Genomic DNA, 17,553 nt, shown 5'->3' with positions numbered 1-17,553 from the left:
GCAGGACCCGAGCGGGACAGGGGGGCTGGGGCCTGCTGCCCCCACTCCGGGGTCGCAGCGGGATTGCACCAGCTGGGCAGCAGCCCAGACGTGACTGGCCAGGGGCTGGGCGCAGCGTGCGCGCTGCTGGGTCCCCGCAGCAGGCCCCGGCTCGGGGGGTTCGGGGGCTCCAGAGCCGCAGCCGCTGAGCTTGGCCATCGACCGCTTCCTCCCCCCGCGGCAGTGGGAGCTGCAGCAGCGGCTGCTCCCAAGTCCCGCTGCCCGGGGGGGAGAACAGCCGCCGCCTGGCCCCGCGGGCTGCCCCCCTACTCTCCCTACCGCCCGACTGAGTCCTGCCTGCACTTGGCGCCAGGCTGGACTCACACTCACCCCGGCCCCGCGCTTCCCCTGTGTCTCCCGGGCCTGCCTCCAGTGCTTGTGGAGGAAGGGGGGGGCGGTTTGCCCTGCTTCCCCCCCACCACGTCCGTCGCCCCACCCCCCCGCTCTCCCCGCGTCCCGATATTTGACTTGGGTGATCTGGTCACCCTAATACAGCTATGCAACACTCCTCATTCGGGGCTATGTACTAAGTCCACAATCTGGCCCCAAGTATAACTAAACAAAACTAATCTGGCAAGATGAAAAGGATTTAGTAAAGATTCTGAGTATGGGATAAGTCTAATATTTGTTGAACTGCAGTTCATGTTGCAAAGCCCTTCTGTTTTTCAGACCTTCTTTGAGGGACTGGGCTGGGCTGGGAATTTGGGTGTGAGGGGTGGGAGAGTCTTATGTTTGCATGAACTTAGGGAGTGTTAATTGCAGACAGTCATTCCATTTGTATTGTGTATATGGTCTATTAATACATTTTGCACAAATGCCTAGAGCTATGGATGGGTCCATTTTTTAAATGCATAAATAATAAAGAACTCCAAATCTATTTTTGTGTGTGTTCACTATATCTTTCTCTCTAATATGCCTGCATTACATAACTCAGTGTTTGCTCTTTTGTTTTAAGCTTGGTCTTGAACGATTCCATAGCGTAGCAATACTTGGATTTAACTCTCCAGAATGGTTCGTTTCAGCTGTTGGGGCTATTTTTGCTGGGTAAGTTTTGGATTGGTGCTAGGCCTAGTAATTAATATTTTCCAGTGTAGCATTTGGTTCTGTAGAGTCTGACCATTCCCTCCCGTAGAAAGGGGGAGAAGAGAAACCACATTTCATGCTCCTTGTGCACTCCAAATAAACTACCTCTTTTCTCTTTTAGCCACTGCTCACTAAACATATTAGAGCTATTGTCAAGTATCAGAGGGGTAGCCGTGTTAGTCTGAATCTGTAAAAAGCAACAGAGGGTCCTGTGGCACTTTAAGACTAACAGAAGTATTGGAGCATAAACTTTCATGGGTAAATGCCCACTTCATCAGACGTCTGTTGCTTTTTAGAGCTATTGTGGCTCAGTGCCTCAGGGGGTGAGTTAAAGACCCAGTAAACTATGACCGGTAGTATTGTTTCATTTGCAAATATTACCATCTCATAAGTATGTTCAGTCACATGGTGGGGACCTGTTACTTTCCCTGTATCTAAAGTAAAGCAATCCAAAACCTCACAAAATGAGCCTCTTTGCTAAAGCCCCAACTGCATTAGACACACAATATACTGTATTGTCTCTTATCTCTGTTCCTTGAGCGATATGGACCAAAGCCCACCAATTTCCTGTCAGTGTAGCTGAGCCTGCCCATGAACTGATTCCTGCCCTGATTCCAGTGCAGAATATGACATTGATGAAGTGACAAGCGAAGCACTAACCAGCCGAATTCTGTCTGTTGCAGTGTCTGTCTAATTCCAATAATCAGTTTCTAGATTTGGTCTTTGTGAGGGTGCACCTACACCAGCAAAATTCAAACTGATAATTCACCATCAGTGCAGCTCCGTCAGTGGCAGAAATAGTGGAGGATGTCCTGTAAAGAGGACTTAGGCATTTTTCCACTGCATGGTCTAAGCCTATTCTAGGCAACATGTAGGGTAAAAGTACTGAGTCCTATACTACAGCCTCCACTATTATTGCATCAATTATGAATTTCCCTAGCGTAGACAAGGCCTTTGGTGCTTCAGATAGTCACACCACCACATAATGGTGCTGTTTTTCAGACTAAGTGCTGAACTCTTTTCTTGTGTCTGTTACTGTTAGCTGTGCAGATACCTGGGGCAAGCCGGACAGCCACATTTATGCTGCACACTGTGTGTACCCACCCCCCTATGCACTCCACTGGGTTTCATCCAATCTCAAATTCTTCTCCCCTTTTGAACAACTGTAGCAAAGGTGTCAACTCTGGTGGTGCTTCGGGACTTAAGCACCCATAGAAAAAAAATAGTGGGTGCTCAGCACGCACCGGCAGCCTGGCGTATCAGTTCCTTCCCCTCTCCACCCAGCCCTCCTGCCTGCTGGCAGGCCCCGACGATCAGCTCCATTCCCTGGTGGGTCCCACTGATCAGCTCCACTTCCTCCTTCTCCAGCACATCCCGCCTGCCAGTACCAGCTGTTCAGTGGTGTGCAGGAGGTTCTGGGGGAGGGGGAGGAGCAGGGGCGGAGTGGGGGTGGGAAGAGGTGGGGCGGGGTGAGAGTTTTGGGGAAGGGTGGAGTGGGGACAAGGCCTGGGGTGGAACAGGGGTCAAACACCTCTGAGAACTGGGGAAGTTGGCACCTCTGAACTGTAGTATGAAGGGAAAAGTGTATCGTGCTCTGTGTTTTCCTACTTATCCATCAAGTTCACTTTTTTTTTTTTTTTTTTTTTTTTAACAGGGGAATTGTCACAGGCATCTATACAACCAACTCTCCCGAGGCCTGCCACTACATTGCTTATGACTGCAAAGCCAATATCATTGTGGTAGAAAATCAAAAACAATTGGACAAGATAATGCAGGTGTGGAGGGTTGCTTCTGTAACTTCTGAGGTGTAATTCCACTGCTCATGATGCTGTGAAAGGCCAAATATCAAATATTTTAGCTGTATAATGGTCATTTGGAAGGTCTCACAAAACTAGGGACAGAACTAATATTTTTTGTCCTGAAATCACAGGCCTCTGCCACTTGAGATATTTGAGCAAAAGGATAATCTCCATAGCTATTAAAAAAATACAATGCCTGTGACACACAACTGATCAGTTCTCATTCTATCCAGTAGATAGTGCACTAGCCAGTTTATTACAGTGTTATCTGACAAGCCATTTTCTGATGATGAGCATCATATCTTAATTCTTAGTGGGATATCACAGTCTGCTTCAATGCAAGTGATTAGAATGGCAAAAATTCATTGCAATAACAGTTTCACTATAGGATTAACTGGTGTAATAATGCTGAGTTCTGATTAACAGGGTGACCTTTTATGGGCTGACACATTTCATGTTATTTGCATCTGGATTTCAGGAATCACAGTGGTGACTTCTTACGGAGATAGTATCAGGGAGTAGCCGTGTTAGTCTGTATCTACAAAAACAACAAGGAGTCTGGTGGCACCTTAAAGACTAACAGATTTATTTGGGCATAAGCTTTCGTGGGTAAAAACCTCTCTTCTTCAGATGCATCGAGTGAAAGTTACAGATGCAGGCATTATATACTGACACATGGAGAGAAGGGAGTTACTTCGCAAGTGTAGAACCAGTGTTGACAGGGCCAATTCAATCAGGGTGGATGTAGTCCACTCCCAATAATAGATGAGGAGGTGTCAATTCCAGTCACTATCATTGAACAAAAAAACTTCAGAAACAGACTTCAAAGAGAAACAGCAGAACTAAAATTCATTTGCAAATTTAACACCATTAATCTGGGCTTGAATAGGGACTGGGAGTGGCTGGCTCATTACAGAAGCAGCTTTTCCTCTCCTGGAATTGACACCTCCTCATCTATTATTGGGAGTGGACTACATCCACCCTGATTGAATTGGCCCTGTCAACACTGGTTCTACACTTGCGAAGTAACTCCCTTCTCTCCATGTGTCAGTATATAACGCTTTCACTCTATGCATCTGAAGAAGTGAGGTTTTTACCCACGAAAGTTTATGCCCAAATAAATCTGTTAGTCTTTAAGGTGCCACCAGACTCCTTGTTGTTCTTACAGAGAAGTTACTATTTCCCAACACAACTTCACTATCATTGGAGATTTACCTCACTGTAACTGGAATTACAACCTAAACATTGCAGAGCAATGAAACAGACCAGGGCTTTCATTCAATCCCAGTGAATTTACTCCATTTAGACTGAGCCAGCTTCAGTTTCCATTGAACTCTGTGGTAAACCCAATTGGTCTCCAATGAGCAAATGAAATATTGGTTAAAGAAGAGACTATCATACTGGAGGAAACTTTTAAGTGCATCCATTTTATAACAGACATCCAGCCAATTATTCAAGATATTGGTGTTTAGAGATTGAATCTTCCCTCTCCAGAACATCATCTCTTCCTGCTTGTAATGTTAACTATTGAGGCAGGTATGAACTGCAGTCCAATATCATGGTGACTAACATGATATAAACACATGGACAGATTGGGAAGCTCTTTATTTAAAATGAACGTGTCACAATTTTGGCAAAATTCATTGGAGGCTACAAATAGGACCATGCTGCTTCTCCATATGGGGCCTGATCCAGTGACCCAGGAAGACAATGTGATCTTTCCACTGACTTCAGTGGGCTTTGGATTGAGCCCAAGTGAACAACATTAGGTCAGGTGTTTCTTTCGGTGATATGCTTGAGGAGGCTCTTGGGAATGGAGGAGAAGTCCCTGAAGTCCCCTTGCTGAAAATGAAAAGTGTGTTGATTGCTCTGCCTCTGATGGAGTTCGCCCCTTTTCTGGATACTCCAAGATACTCCCCTTGGCCAGAGATAACATATCCCTGGGTCTTGTCAAACATACTTCTGATGAGTATGACATCATATGGTTTAAAGGTACTGAAAGGGAGTGTGACCAAAGACAAACAGGGATTTTACATGTACTGCCTCCACCATGGACAGTGTCCAAGTCTCTGGCAGTAAGTTCAGGAGGAAGGTGTGATGTTGCACCCCATAAGGCTTTATGGAAATATGCTTATGACTGTATATATGACATAACTGGAATATGTTTTATGCTACATAAGCTATGTAACATATCAATGCAAAGGTTATGATCTACTGAATCTATTCATCCTATTTGTATGTATGTGTCATTTTTGTGTTTGAAGTTATGAATATTGTCTGTGTACTTGCTTGATTTCTAAGTAGCCTTAGTAAAGCATTTGGTCAGCTTCTTGAGAAAGGAATGAAGTAGTCTTGGCACATCAGTTGGCAGCCCCAAGGGGGTTTCTGTGATCCAACCCGTCACACACTAACCATTGCTATTCACATAGGTACAATTTCACCAGTTCAGCTATCCATGGTTCAGGTCAATAATGTAGGTGCAGCTTTGGCTGGCAATGCACCATGATGCAATTAAATGCTTCTGGCAAGGATAGGCAAAACTACAGCATGGGAAGTGAAAGCAGCAGCACTGGCATCTAGTGGTGAACCGAACATTTTTACAGGCTAAACACACCAGCTACGTATTCAGATACAATAGCGCTCTTTCAATTTTTTCTATTTCTTTGAAATTGCCAAATTGCTGTTATTTTTTAAAATTATATATGTTTATATATAAAATGTTTAAAATGAGGCAGAACATTGTAAAAAACTTAACCAAGGCTTGGCTACTTTAGAGACCACCTCTGTTTTCATGTGATAACCACAGCAGCTGTAATCCGCTCACATCCCACCCTAAAAGCATCACTCTCACTGGTTGAAATGCAAAGAGGCTGGTGGCAGGTCATTTTAAATTAAGGTCCTCAACTCAGGAGGGACCTTAGCTGGAGCACCTTGGCCCGACATAGCATGAGTATAGTCTCCTCCAGAGCATGCTGCAAGGCTGTGTGTTTCCCCAGGGGCACTGGGATGGACTGGGTCTGAGTAGCTTTAGGGAGGAGTATTATTTGTGGTGGGTTTGAGGGTTTTTGTGGATATCAGTCTAATTCAATTTTTGGAATCTTTTGCTAGACACTTTTAATTAAATTAGAAACAAGTGAATAATAAATTATATGCTGCTGTTTTTTAAAACCCCAACAGATCTGGAGTCGTCTACCGTGCTTGAAAGCAGTTGTGCTATACAATGACTCTTTGCCAGAGAGACATCCCAATTTATATACGGTATGTGAATTTTAGAGCAGTGTAACAATTCATTCATCTGATGTAGTTCACCTTCTTTTCTGTCTGTGGAATGTCTGCCAGAGGATCACAATGTTTTCATATGTGTTTGCCCTTCAAAATACTTCAGTGTCATTTTTTATTAATTTCATTGACTCTGCAGCTTGTTTGATAGTAGATATTCAAAATTAGAGCTGCATTGGTTGACTGGCTTGGTCATGTGTTATTGTTTCAGTTACTAGATCGGATTAACATAATATTTACCAGACTTCTGGTGAGACTATACTTGCAGATCTTTTATTGTTGTTGTTTTGTTAATACATTGTCTGCCCCGCTCTACTGAATTGTGGTCAGTTATGCTGGATCTGGGAACTAGAAAATGCTTGTGCCTTCACAATCCATTGTCAATATTTTGTTGTCCTATGGAACCTCCTATTCTGCTAATCTTTGTATTTGTAGCAAATATTTCTATCCACAAGCAACTGTTGAATACAAGCAACTATTACATATGCAAAGAATAAAACACTTGTTCTAGTGTATTCAGGGTCTTCCTTAGCCCATGCAGTACTTAGACAGCAAGATTAGGGACAAGATTAAGGATCAGACTCACTGTCAGCTATAGGCCCAAAATGTAGGTTTAAAAATAGGGTTTTACAATACCTAATATGTGTAGAAGAATTTTCATTATTTATTTTTTAAATGTCACTGAAGACAATTTTCTAATGTGAACATTGAAATCCGCATTGTGCTTGGAACTGACTGTGAATTAACAATGGAAATCCCCTGCTTAGTTTCATTGCCCGTGCTGAATGAATTGCAAAAAGAATACACAGCATTTAGTAGAGAGTGACTAGTAGACAAATCTCCTAAAGCTTCAGATATCAAAACGGAAAGTATTTTACTAGTAACAGAAGTGAGGAGAAAATGTTTAGCATATTTATGCCGACATTATTCCTTCTCTCTGTATTGATTTTCATAGTATAAAACACTTAACTATACAAAGGCACATAGATATATAGGCACAAAATGCAGTGCAATAATAAGAAAAATTAATTTGCAGTGTAAAGAAGAGCTTATTTAATCATATACATTAGTTATTAAATAACAGTAAACAGTAGAGATTAACTCACACTGAGTTCCAAGTGTCTGAGAACTTTGAAAGAGATAAATGACATGAAGTTTATATTTTCTAATAGTGGAGAACAAAATGTAACTGAAAATGCTACTGATCTAGTGACAGATCTGCCACCTTTTTTCAGTGAGAGGATAATTGTTACATCAGTTGTGATGATAAGAATTGGCAGTTGCCATGTTTGTATTCCATACAGAGACACCCAGAGATCGAATCACCAATGGTAGAGATAGTTGTTTATTAGCTTTGATACAAACCCAGTCACATAAAACACAGGATGATAGGAAAAGGTTTTTGTGTAATATATTGACAGTTGAGATAATTGTACAGTAATGAGCAGTTGCTGCAGCTACGGCAGACTTTACCCTTCAGTCTCTGTGGAATGGAAACACTATCCTAGTGCAGGTGCTGTTCAAGTAAACAAAGCCTAGGCAACAGGCATACAGAGATTAATGCCTTGTGGGATGAAAGAGAGGAAGGTCAAGAATACAAAGCATGAAGAGTCAAGTTATATAGGAATAAATCCTGACCCTGCACCATTGCCAGTTGCCAGTGGAATTGATACAGTCCACTATTTGGGGAGGAGCAGGATGTGAGGAAACCATGAAGGGGTCCACATCCTCTATATGCATGAAAGTGTGCTCTGTGGTGGGCTCCTGCATGCTTTTACAGGTGGAGGGTTGGAGGAGGGATGGGGCACGAGTGGTGTGTCAGTGATTAAAAAGGAATCCCAAGACAGACTCTCCCATGGAGGGGCAGTTTCTCTACCATGAAGAATACTGCAGGTTAAATGCTGAGGTAGTGATCCCAGAGTGCATCCTGAGGGGAAGGATCCATTCTTCTCAACTATGTAAACTCTCCCTTGCTACCGCCACCCTAAAGCCCAGTTGCTGATTACTGGCTTGGTGCAGTGTCCAAGATTTGCCCCCAAGACAGTAATGGGGAGATTCCTTGCCAGGTATAGAACTGGTGTGCTGCCCTCAGTCACTGCTCATGTACAGCTGTGTAAACATTATATGAATAATCCAGTCTCAATGGGAAAACAACCCTTTTTGGTTCTCTTTCCCACATGCTGTGATTACCCCACTCCATCACCTATTAACATTGAAATAATGGGATCTTAATGTGTACATGTTACATTCAGACCCATATAAATGCATTCTATCTAGACATATCTGATAGTAATCAATAGAACATATTGGCCCAGATTCTCCATTCTGCTAAGGCAATTTTGGGTTGCACAAAGGGACCATATGCTTGCGGCATAAGTTAGACTAGAACCCCTCATGCTCTCCCTTGTTCAGGGACTGGACAGCCCTGATTCAGAGAGCTTCAGCCAGCTTCCTGCATCTGCATCTTCCCTAGGTAGTGGAGAACTAAGGCCATTGTTCACACATTTAAATAATAAGAATACTTGGCTTTTACATAGAGCCTTTCATTCTAGAATCTCAAAGTGCTTTGCATATAGAATAGACAAGAAATAATCTATTGGAAACCCAACAAAATGGAGCAGTTTAGTTGGTGTTTTAATTATAAGCTGTGATACAATTTACTTTAATTATGAATCAAAACCATTTCTAACATGAGGTCTGAATTGCATTTTCAGCCCACGTGACTAGAAAAGTGAATAGGAATGTTATTCCCTAAGTAGTCACCAAAATAATTAATAAAACTTCACTGCCTTTGCACACTCCACTTCTAATAGCTGTATGTTAGTGGTGCTGATTCACAAACTTTTGGGATAACTAATAGAGAAGGGACTGTGTGACATACAGATCAAAACTGTGGTCCTATATTGGGCTTAGACCCCTCAGACAGGCGAAATTCCAATTTACCCGAATGGGAGTTTTGCCTAAGAAAGATCAGAAGAGCCAGGCCAATCTTAATTTTTCTGTTCTTTTTCCAGACTCTTAAAATGTTGCAATTTCCACACTTGCTATTAGCTGATTCCTTCGATCGTTTTTTCCCCATTTCATTTTGTAGATGGAAGAATTTATGGAGTTGGGAAATGAGATACCAGATGCTACACTCAATGACATTATTAGCTCTCAAAAGCCAAATCAAAGTTGTGTGCTAGTGTACACTTCTGGAACAACCGGGAAGCCAAAAGGAGCCATGCTGAGTCATGACAATGTATGTACTCTAGACACAGCTTTATGATAAAGATTCTTAAAGCAGGAGGGTGTTTATTTCTGTGCTTTAGAAAGAAATGGGATCATGGTGAAGTCTACCAACAATGGTGGCATTCTGTTTTAAGGACGGAATAGCAAAAGAAACTATATCCAAACTATATATTTCTGAAAAACTACAAGCTCTTCTCATAGCTGAATTTATAAATGACATTTTTTGGTTCATGCAGTTGATTGTGTGATAAAATGCTATTACCACAAATATCTTCAAATGACCTCTCAAGATCATCTTCAAAAGAATCATACACCTTAGCTAGCCAATGTCACAGCAGCCTGATATAGAAGCTTTTGCAAGGTTTTATTAAACTTGGCCCTTTATCTGTCACATTATTACCTTTCCAAATTACATTTGTTTTAGTTCCTCCTAATTTAGTAAAGAATAGCAAAAGTTTTGTATATTCTACAGCCCTCTTATTCACAAAATCTGTGTCTATGTTGCTGCAAACAGCCAACTCTCTAGTGCCAAAGAGAGGCAAAAAGTCAAGTGCAAAAAAGACTTTACACAAAAGTCTGCGCACCAAGGGCTAGAATGTGGTTGGCCCTTACATGGCTATGCAGTGTGGGAAAGGGTTAAGGAACTTGCATGAACACTTGCGTAGCCCATAAAAGGGCTGGCTGGAATTGCAACTTCTGCTCTTGATGGAGCACAGGAACTGATACTGAGAGCAGTTCACCCTAAAGTAGGGAGTAGACAGAGCAATATCTGGAAGTAGGAGGGATACACTGGACATGATGGACCAAAGCTCTGATCTGACATGGCAAATCCTGTGTTCTTCTGCCTCAAAGGAATCTGGTATAGTTTCTATTTTGCTGTCAAACTATTTCTGGCTACTGTGCACAAGCAGGCTATTTTTATGCTGATCAACACAGTGGAAAACATCCTTTGCCTGCTGTGCTGCTGCCTTCTTTAGTCAAAAGACATTTCTCTCTGCCCTTATTCTAAACCTGTGCTGGGTCAGACCTTCATCCCCACCCTGATCTGACGTGTGAACATAATTGTGTGTTGAGGAATTTTTGGATGCTAAGCAGATAATGCAGCTACATATCTAGAAAATATCTTGTCAAGCCTCTTTGTACTCTTCTTCCACAAGCACTTGCCCAATATTGCCTTCTGCATCTAGGGCAGCATCCCTGAACCTATACACCATGGCTAGTAATCCTAATGATAAATACCATTGGTGATACTGAATGACTTTGTGTAGGTAAATTACCCTTTCTGTCATGTGAACTCACTGTTCTATAGTATTTATTGCTGTTTTGTTTCAAATTGCATCCTAGAAATGCTTTTCTGATGAAAGGTGACAGACTGACCTTCCTGGACACTGGAGTCCTCTTTACCCATAGCAGGGCAACACATAGGCGCCAACTTTTCAAAGTATTGGGGCGTGTTGGACCCCTAGCTCTGCCCCAGGCCCTATCCCCACTCCACCCCTTCCCACAAGGCCCCACCCCATCCTGCCTCTTCCCACCCCTGCTCCACCCCGCCTCTTCCCGCCTACTTCTGCCCCCTCCCTTGAGCGTGCCACATCCTTGCTCCTTCCCCCCAGCCTCCTGCACGCTGCAAAACAGCTGATTGCGTTAGGTGGGAGGTGTAGAGAGGGAGTGGGAGGCGCTGATCCGTGGGGCCTGCCAGTGGGCGGGAGGCGCTGGGGGGATTGGGGGAAGCTGATAGGGGGGCTGCCGGTGGGTGTTCAGCAGCCACCATTTTTCCCCGTGGGTGCTCCAGCCCTGGGGAAACTGGAGAAAGTTCAGAAGAGAATAACAAAAATGATTAAAGGTCTAGAAAACCTGACCTACGAGGAGAGATTGAAAAAATTGGGTTTGTTTAGTCTGGAAAAGAGAAGACAGAGGGGAGACATAACAGTCTTCAAGTACATAAAATATTGTTATAAAGAGAAGGGTGATAAATTGTTCTTAACCACTGAGGACAGGACAAAAAGTAATGTGCTTAAATTGCAGCAAGGGAGATTTAGATTAAATATTAAGAAAAACTTCCTAATCATTAGGATAGTTAAGCACAGGAACAAATTACCTATGGAGGTTGTAGAATCTCTGTCATTGGAGGTTTTTAAAAACAGGTTAGACAGACACCTGTCAGGGATGGTCTAGTTAATATTTAGTCCTGCCTCAGTGCAGGGGACTGGACTATATGACCTATAAAGATCCCTTCCAGTCCTATATTTCTATGATTGCCTTATATATTAAAAATGTACACACTTGGACAGAGGTAGAGATGGACATAGGAGACGGAAGTGTTGAGAGTCTCTGGGTTAGGCTTAAAGGGGCAAAAAACAAGGGAGATGTCATGCTAGGCGTCTACTACAGGCCACCTAACCAGGTGGAAGAGGTGGATGAGGCTTTTTTCAAGCAACTAACAAAATCATCCAAAGCCCAAGACTTGGTGGTGATGGGGGACTTCAACTATCCGGATATATGTTGGGAAAATAACACAGCGGGGAACAGACTATCCAACAAATTCTTGGACTGCATTGGAGACAACTTTTTATTTCAGAAGGTTGAAAAAGCTACTAGGGGGGAAGCTGTTCTAGACTTGATTTTAACAAATAGGGAGGAACTCGTTGAGAATGTGAAAGTAGAAGGCAGCCTGGGTGAAAGTGATCATGAAATCATAGACTTTGCAATTCTAAGGAAGGGTAGAAGGGAGAACAGCAAAATAGAGACAATGGATTTCAGGAAGGCAGATTTTGGGAAGCTCAGAGAGCTGATAGGTAAGGTCCCATGGGAATCAAGACTGAGGGGAAAAACAACTGAGGAGAGTTGGCAGTTTTTCAAAGGGACACTATTAAGGGCCCAAAAGCAAGCTATTCCGCTGGTTAGGAAAGATAGAAAATGTGGCAAAAGACCACCTTGGCTTAACCACGAGATCTTGCACGATCTAAAAAATAAAAAGGAGTCATATAAAAAATGGAAACTAGGACAGATTACAAAGGATGAATATAGGCAAACAACACAGGAATGCAGGGGCAAGATTAGAAAGGCAAAGGCACAAAATGAGCTCAAACTAGCTACGGGAATAAAAGGAAACAAGAAGACTTTTTATCAATACATTAGAAGCAAGAGGAAGACCAAAGACAGGGTAGGCCCACTGCTTAGTGAAGAGGGAGAAACAGTAACAGGAAACTTGGAAATGGCAGAGATGCTTAATGACTTCTTTGTTTCGGTCTTCACCGAGAAGTCTGAAGGAATGCCTAACATAGTGAATGCTAATGGGAAGGGGGTAGGTTTAGCGGATAAAATAAAAAAAGAACAAGTTAAAAATCACTTAGAAAAGTTAGATGCCTGCAAGTCACCCGGGCCTGATGAAATGCATCCTAGAATACTCAAGGAGCTAATAGAGGAGGTATCTGAGCCTCTAGCTATTATCTTTGGAAAGTCATGGGAGACGGGAGAGATTCCAGAAGACTGGAAAAGGGCAAATATAGTGCCCATCTATAAAAAGGGAACTAAAAACAACCCAGGTAACTACAGACCAGTTAGTTTAACTTCTGTGCCAGGGAAGATAATGGAGCAAGTAATTAAGGAAATCATCTGCCAACACTTGGAAGGTGGTAAGGTGATAGGGAATAGCCAGCATGGATTTGTGAAGAACAAATCATGTCAAACCAATCTGATAGCTTTCTTTGATAGGATAACGAGCCTTGTGGATAAGGGTGAAGCGGTGGATGTGGTATACCTAGACTTTAGTAAGGCATTTGATACGGTCTCGCATGATATTCTTATCGATAAACTAGGCAAATACAAATTAGATGGGGCTACTATAAGGTGGGTGCATAACTGGCTGGATAATCGTACTCAGAGAGTTGTTATTAATGGTTCCCAATCCTGCTGGAAAGGCGTAACGAGTGGGGTACCGCAGGGGTCTGTTTTGGGACCGGCTCTGTTCAATATCTTCATCAACGACTTAGATATTGGCATAGAAAGTACGCTTATTAAGTTTGCGGATGATACCAAACTGGGAGGGATTGCAACTACTTTGGAGGACAGGGTCATAATTCAAAATGATCTGGACAAATTGGAGAAATGGTCTGAGTTAAACAGGATGAAGTTTAACAAAGACAAATGCAAAGTGCTCCACTTAGGAAGGAAAAATCAATTTCACACATACAGAATGGGAAAAGACTGTCTAGGAAGGAGTACGGCAGAAAGGGATCTAGGGGTTATAGTGGACCACAAGCTAAATATGAGTCAACAGTGTGATGCTGTTGCAAACAAAGCAAACATGATTCTGGGATGCATTAACAGGTGTGTTGTGAGCAAGACACGAGAAGTCATTCTTCCGCTCTACTCTGCTCTGGTTAGGCCTCAGCTGGAGTATTGTGTCCAGTTCTGGGCGCCGCATTTTAAAAAAGATGTGGAGAAACTGGAAAGGGTCCAAAGAAGAGCAACAAGAATGATCAAAGGTCTTGAGAACATGACCTATGAAGGAAGGCTGAAAGAATTGGGTTTGTTTAGTTTGGAAAAGAGAAGACTGAGAGGGGACATGATAGCAGTTTTCAGGTATATAAAAGGGTGTCATAAGGAGGAGGGAGAGAACTTGTTCACCTTAGCCTCTAAGGATAGAACCAGAAACAATGGGTTTAAACTGCAGCAAGGGAGGTCTAGATTGGACATTAGGAAAAAGTTCCTAACTGTCAGGGTGGTTAAACACTGGAACAAATTGCCTAGGGAGGTTGTGGAATCTCCGTCTCTGGAGATATTTAAGGGTAGGTTAGATAAATGTCTACTAGGGATGGTCTAGGCAGTATTTGGTCCTGCCATGCGGGCAGGGGACTGGACTCGATGACCTCTCGAGGTCCCTTCCAGTCCTAGAATCTATGAATCTATGAATCTATGATTCTATGAAGGTGTAGTTGGGTTCCCTTGTCTGTTCAGTCCATGGGCCCTCTGGTGAGGTTAATCATATCAGCAATACCAATTGTGTATGTAAGGCAGGAATTGTAGTGTGCACAGTGCAGCAGGGGGAAAAACAGACTGCCACCATTTCATTATATTCCTTGCAGTTCATTTGCTCTAAATAGGCCTTATAGATGAGTGACAATCTGCATGTTATTAAAGGTAGTGATATATCTAAACAGATGACATGCATCTGACGAAGTGAGTATTCACCCATTAAAGCTTATGCTCCAAAATGTCTGTTAGTCTATAAGGTGCCACAGGACTCTTTGTCGCTTCTAACAATACATGTGTATTATACAGACAGATTCAGAGTTTATTAATATAACAGGACTGGCTGCTTAAATGGTATTAAAATAAAACAAAAATAATATTTAACATCTTGTTATTTATGTGAACAGATAACCTGGACAGCAGCACATGCCAGCAGAGCAGGGGATATGCAACCAGCAGAAATCCAACAGGAGATTATAGTCAGTTACCTCCCGCTCAGCCACATAGCTGCTCAGATATATGACCTCTGGACTGGAATCAAGTGGGGAGAGCAAATTTACTTTGCTGAGCCGGATGCTTTAAAGGTACCTGTAGTACTTTACGTTTAAGTTAATTTTTTCACCAGCAGAAGCACTAAGTAGAGCATTTGGTTTTAAGGAGCTGCAGAAGATAATTGCAAGTTTTGTGTAACCATTCTGGAAAAGTGAATTCATTGGGAGATGTAGGCCAATACTCCAGTGCCTTAAGGCCTCATTTTACCCTAACCCGGAGCCATGACTAGAACTCTGATCCGTCAGCTCCAAAATCACAGGCTTCTATCACTTTATAATATAATATATGGAGATATACTTATCTCATAGAGCTGGAAGGGACCCTGAAAGGTCATTGAGTCCAGCCCCCTGCCTTCACTAGCAGGACCGAGTACTGATTTTGCCCCAGATCCCTAGGTGGCCCCCTCAAGGATGGAATTCACAACCCTGGGTTAGGCAGGCCAATGCTCAAACCACTGAGCTACCGCTATCTCTTCCCCGCCTCCTTTAGCTAAAGAAGAGTTCCTGTAACTGATAGTAATAGTGGGTCTCTCACCCTCTCTGTACACAGTTAGTTCATTACATTATAAAATGAAAAAATAATATGGCCAGAACCTGAGCCCTTTTTAAGGCAGCAGCTTGAGGATTCCCCTGGCACAGGAGGGAGTGTAAGCGGTGTTTCAGGTAGGCAGGATCAGGGGGGACAGAAAGGAGGAGTAAAGCCAACTGTGCGCACCCCCCCACACACACCCAGCACACACATAGTTGTGTCAAGCATTGGTCTAGCTCACCTGGGGATCTAGCTGAAATAACAGGCTCTGACTTCAATGATATTATATGTATAAGTGCTGCAAGACTTAGTCCATTAGGAAGAAAAAAACCTCCATAACACTAATCCTGACCTTTGCACTATATTCTCTTATTTTAACAGGGCAGCTTGGTCAATACACTGAAAGAAGCACAGCCAACATCTCATATGGGAGTTCCACGAGTATGGGAGAAAATCATGGAGAAATTAAAGGACACGTCTGCTCAGTCAGGATTTATGAAAAAGAAAGTGTTATCATGGGCCATGTCCATTAGCTTAGAGAGGAACCTAAGCTGCTCAGGAAGGTATAATTACAGTAACTCCTCACTTAACGTGGTAGTTATGTTCCTGAAAAATGTGACTTTAAGTGAAACGATGTTAAGCGAATCCAATTTCCCCATAAGAATTAATGTAAATGGGGGGTTAGGTTCCAGGGAAATTTTTTTCACCACACACACACACACTCACTGTAAGTTTTAAACAAACAATTTAATACTGGTACACAGTGATGATGATTGTGAAGCTTGGTTGAGGTGGAGGAGTCAGAGGGTGGGATATTTCCCTTACTGCTAAATGATGAACTAGCAATTGGCTGAGCCCTCAAGGGTTAACTCTCTCTATACACAAGGCAACAGGAATGGAGGGAGATATGCGCATTTCCCTTAAGTACACTCCCTTGTTAATTAGATCAGCTTGCTGAGACGCAGCTGCTGAAAGCTCCCTCTGTCCTGAGTCCTGGTGTGTCCCCCCTGCTCTATGGAAGATGGGGTAAGTGGGGTGCAGGAGCAGGGGGGGAGGGGGACACGCTGACATTAACCCCCCTCTTCCTCCCCTCCCCCCCCCCGCACAGTAAGCAGGAGTCTCAGGGAGCAGCTCCAAGGCAGAGGGCAGGAGCAGCACATGGCAGTGGCGGGAGGGACACAGCTGAATTACAGGCAGCTGCTGCACAGGGAACTTAGGGGAGTGGGGAGCTGATAGGGGGAGCTGGTAGGGGGGCTGCCAGTCCACCCTGATTCCAAGCCCCCACCAGCTAGCTGCCACGGGCTGCTCTTCCTGCAAGCAGTAGACAAAGCAGGTGGCTACCAAACATTAGAAGGGAGCATTACACAACTTTAAATGAGCATGTTCCCTAATTGATCAGCAACGTAACAAGGAAACAACGTTAATTGGGATGACTTTAAGTGAGGAGTTACTGTAGTAACAAATACTACTTTAGCTATGCCCCTTATCTGCCCTCAATTATCCCTGAGTAGCCCCATTGACTTTAGGGGGGTTGCCTTTCTGTTCTCACTAGCATAGATATTTTGCTTGGTAATTTGCATTCAGCACTGTAGTTTTATATTTTGGTACAAAATTTCTTTGGGGAGAAAAGATGCTCAATAGCATCTCGTAAAACTGATCTTGGATTCAGTGTCTGCTGGGGTATCTAGTTTTGACTGAAATTTTAAAGATAGGTTTTGTGTCTGGCACAAACTATCCCATGTCTTGCATCCAAGGTTCTGCTCTGGGTTTTACTGTAGTTTTCCACTGGAGATTTTCTCCACCTTTGTTGCACGTTTCAGGCTTTGGCATCCATTCCCAGTGTATCAATGCATTTTTCTCTGATTTTCCAAGGTCATAAAACTCATTGCCAGGTGATGTTTTGAAGGCCAAAACTATAATGCAGTTAAAAAAAAATTAGATAAGTTCATGGAGGATAAGTCCATCAATGGTCATTGGCCAAAATGGTCAGGGATGCAACACTATGCTCTGGGTGTCCCTAACCTTTGTTTGCCAGAAGCTGGGAGTGGATGACAGGCGATGAATCACT

General features: G+C 43.1%; 1 protein-coding gene across 3 annotated transcripts in view; it reads left to right on the top strand.

Annotated features, from left to right (window-relative positions):
* Window positions 1-17,553, top strand: part of ACSBG1 (acyl-CoA synthetase bubblegum family member 1) — a 71,795-nt gene that overhangs the window by 35,337 nt on the left and 18,905 nt on the right. For all 3 annotated transcript variants that reach the window (XM_054041583.1, XM_054041582.1, XM_054041581.1), the window contains 6 exons: window positions 995-1,083; window positions 2,777-2,897; window positions 6,099-6,179; window positions 9,292-9,441; window positions 14,813-14,989; window positions 15,867-16,048. In XM_054041583.1, coding sequence (XP_053897558.1) covers window positions 995-1,083; window positions 2,777-2,897; window positions 6,099-6,179; window positions 9,292-9,441; window positions 14,813-14,989; window positions 15,867-16,048 — 800 coding nt within the window. The remainder of the gene's footprint in view (window positions 1-994; window positions 1,084-2,776; window positions 2,898-6,098; window positions 6,180-9,291; window positions 9,442-14,812; window positions 14,990-15,866; window positions 16,049-17,553) is intronic.

Source organism: Malaclemys terrapin, chromosome 10 (genome assembly GCF_027887155.1).
Source record: "Malaclemys terrapin pileata isolate rMalTer1 chromosome 10, rMalTer1.hap1, whole genome shotgun sequence".
NCBI lineage: Eukaryota > Metazoa > Chordata > Testudines > Emydidae > Malaclemys > Malaclemys terrapin.
The sequence above is the reverse complement of the archived record's forward strand: the minus strand, read 5'-3'. Positions and strand labels throughout refer to the sequence as shown.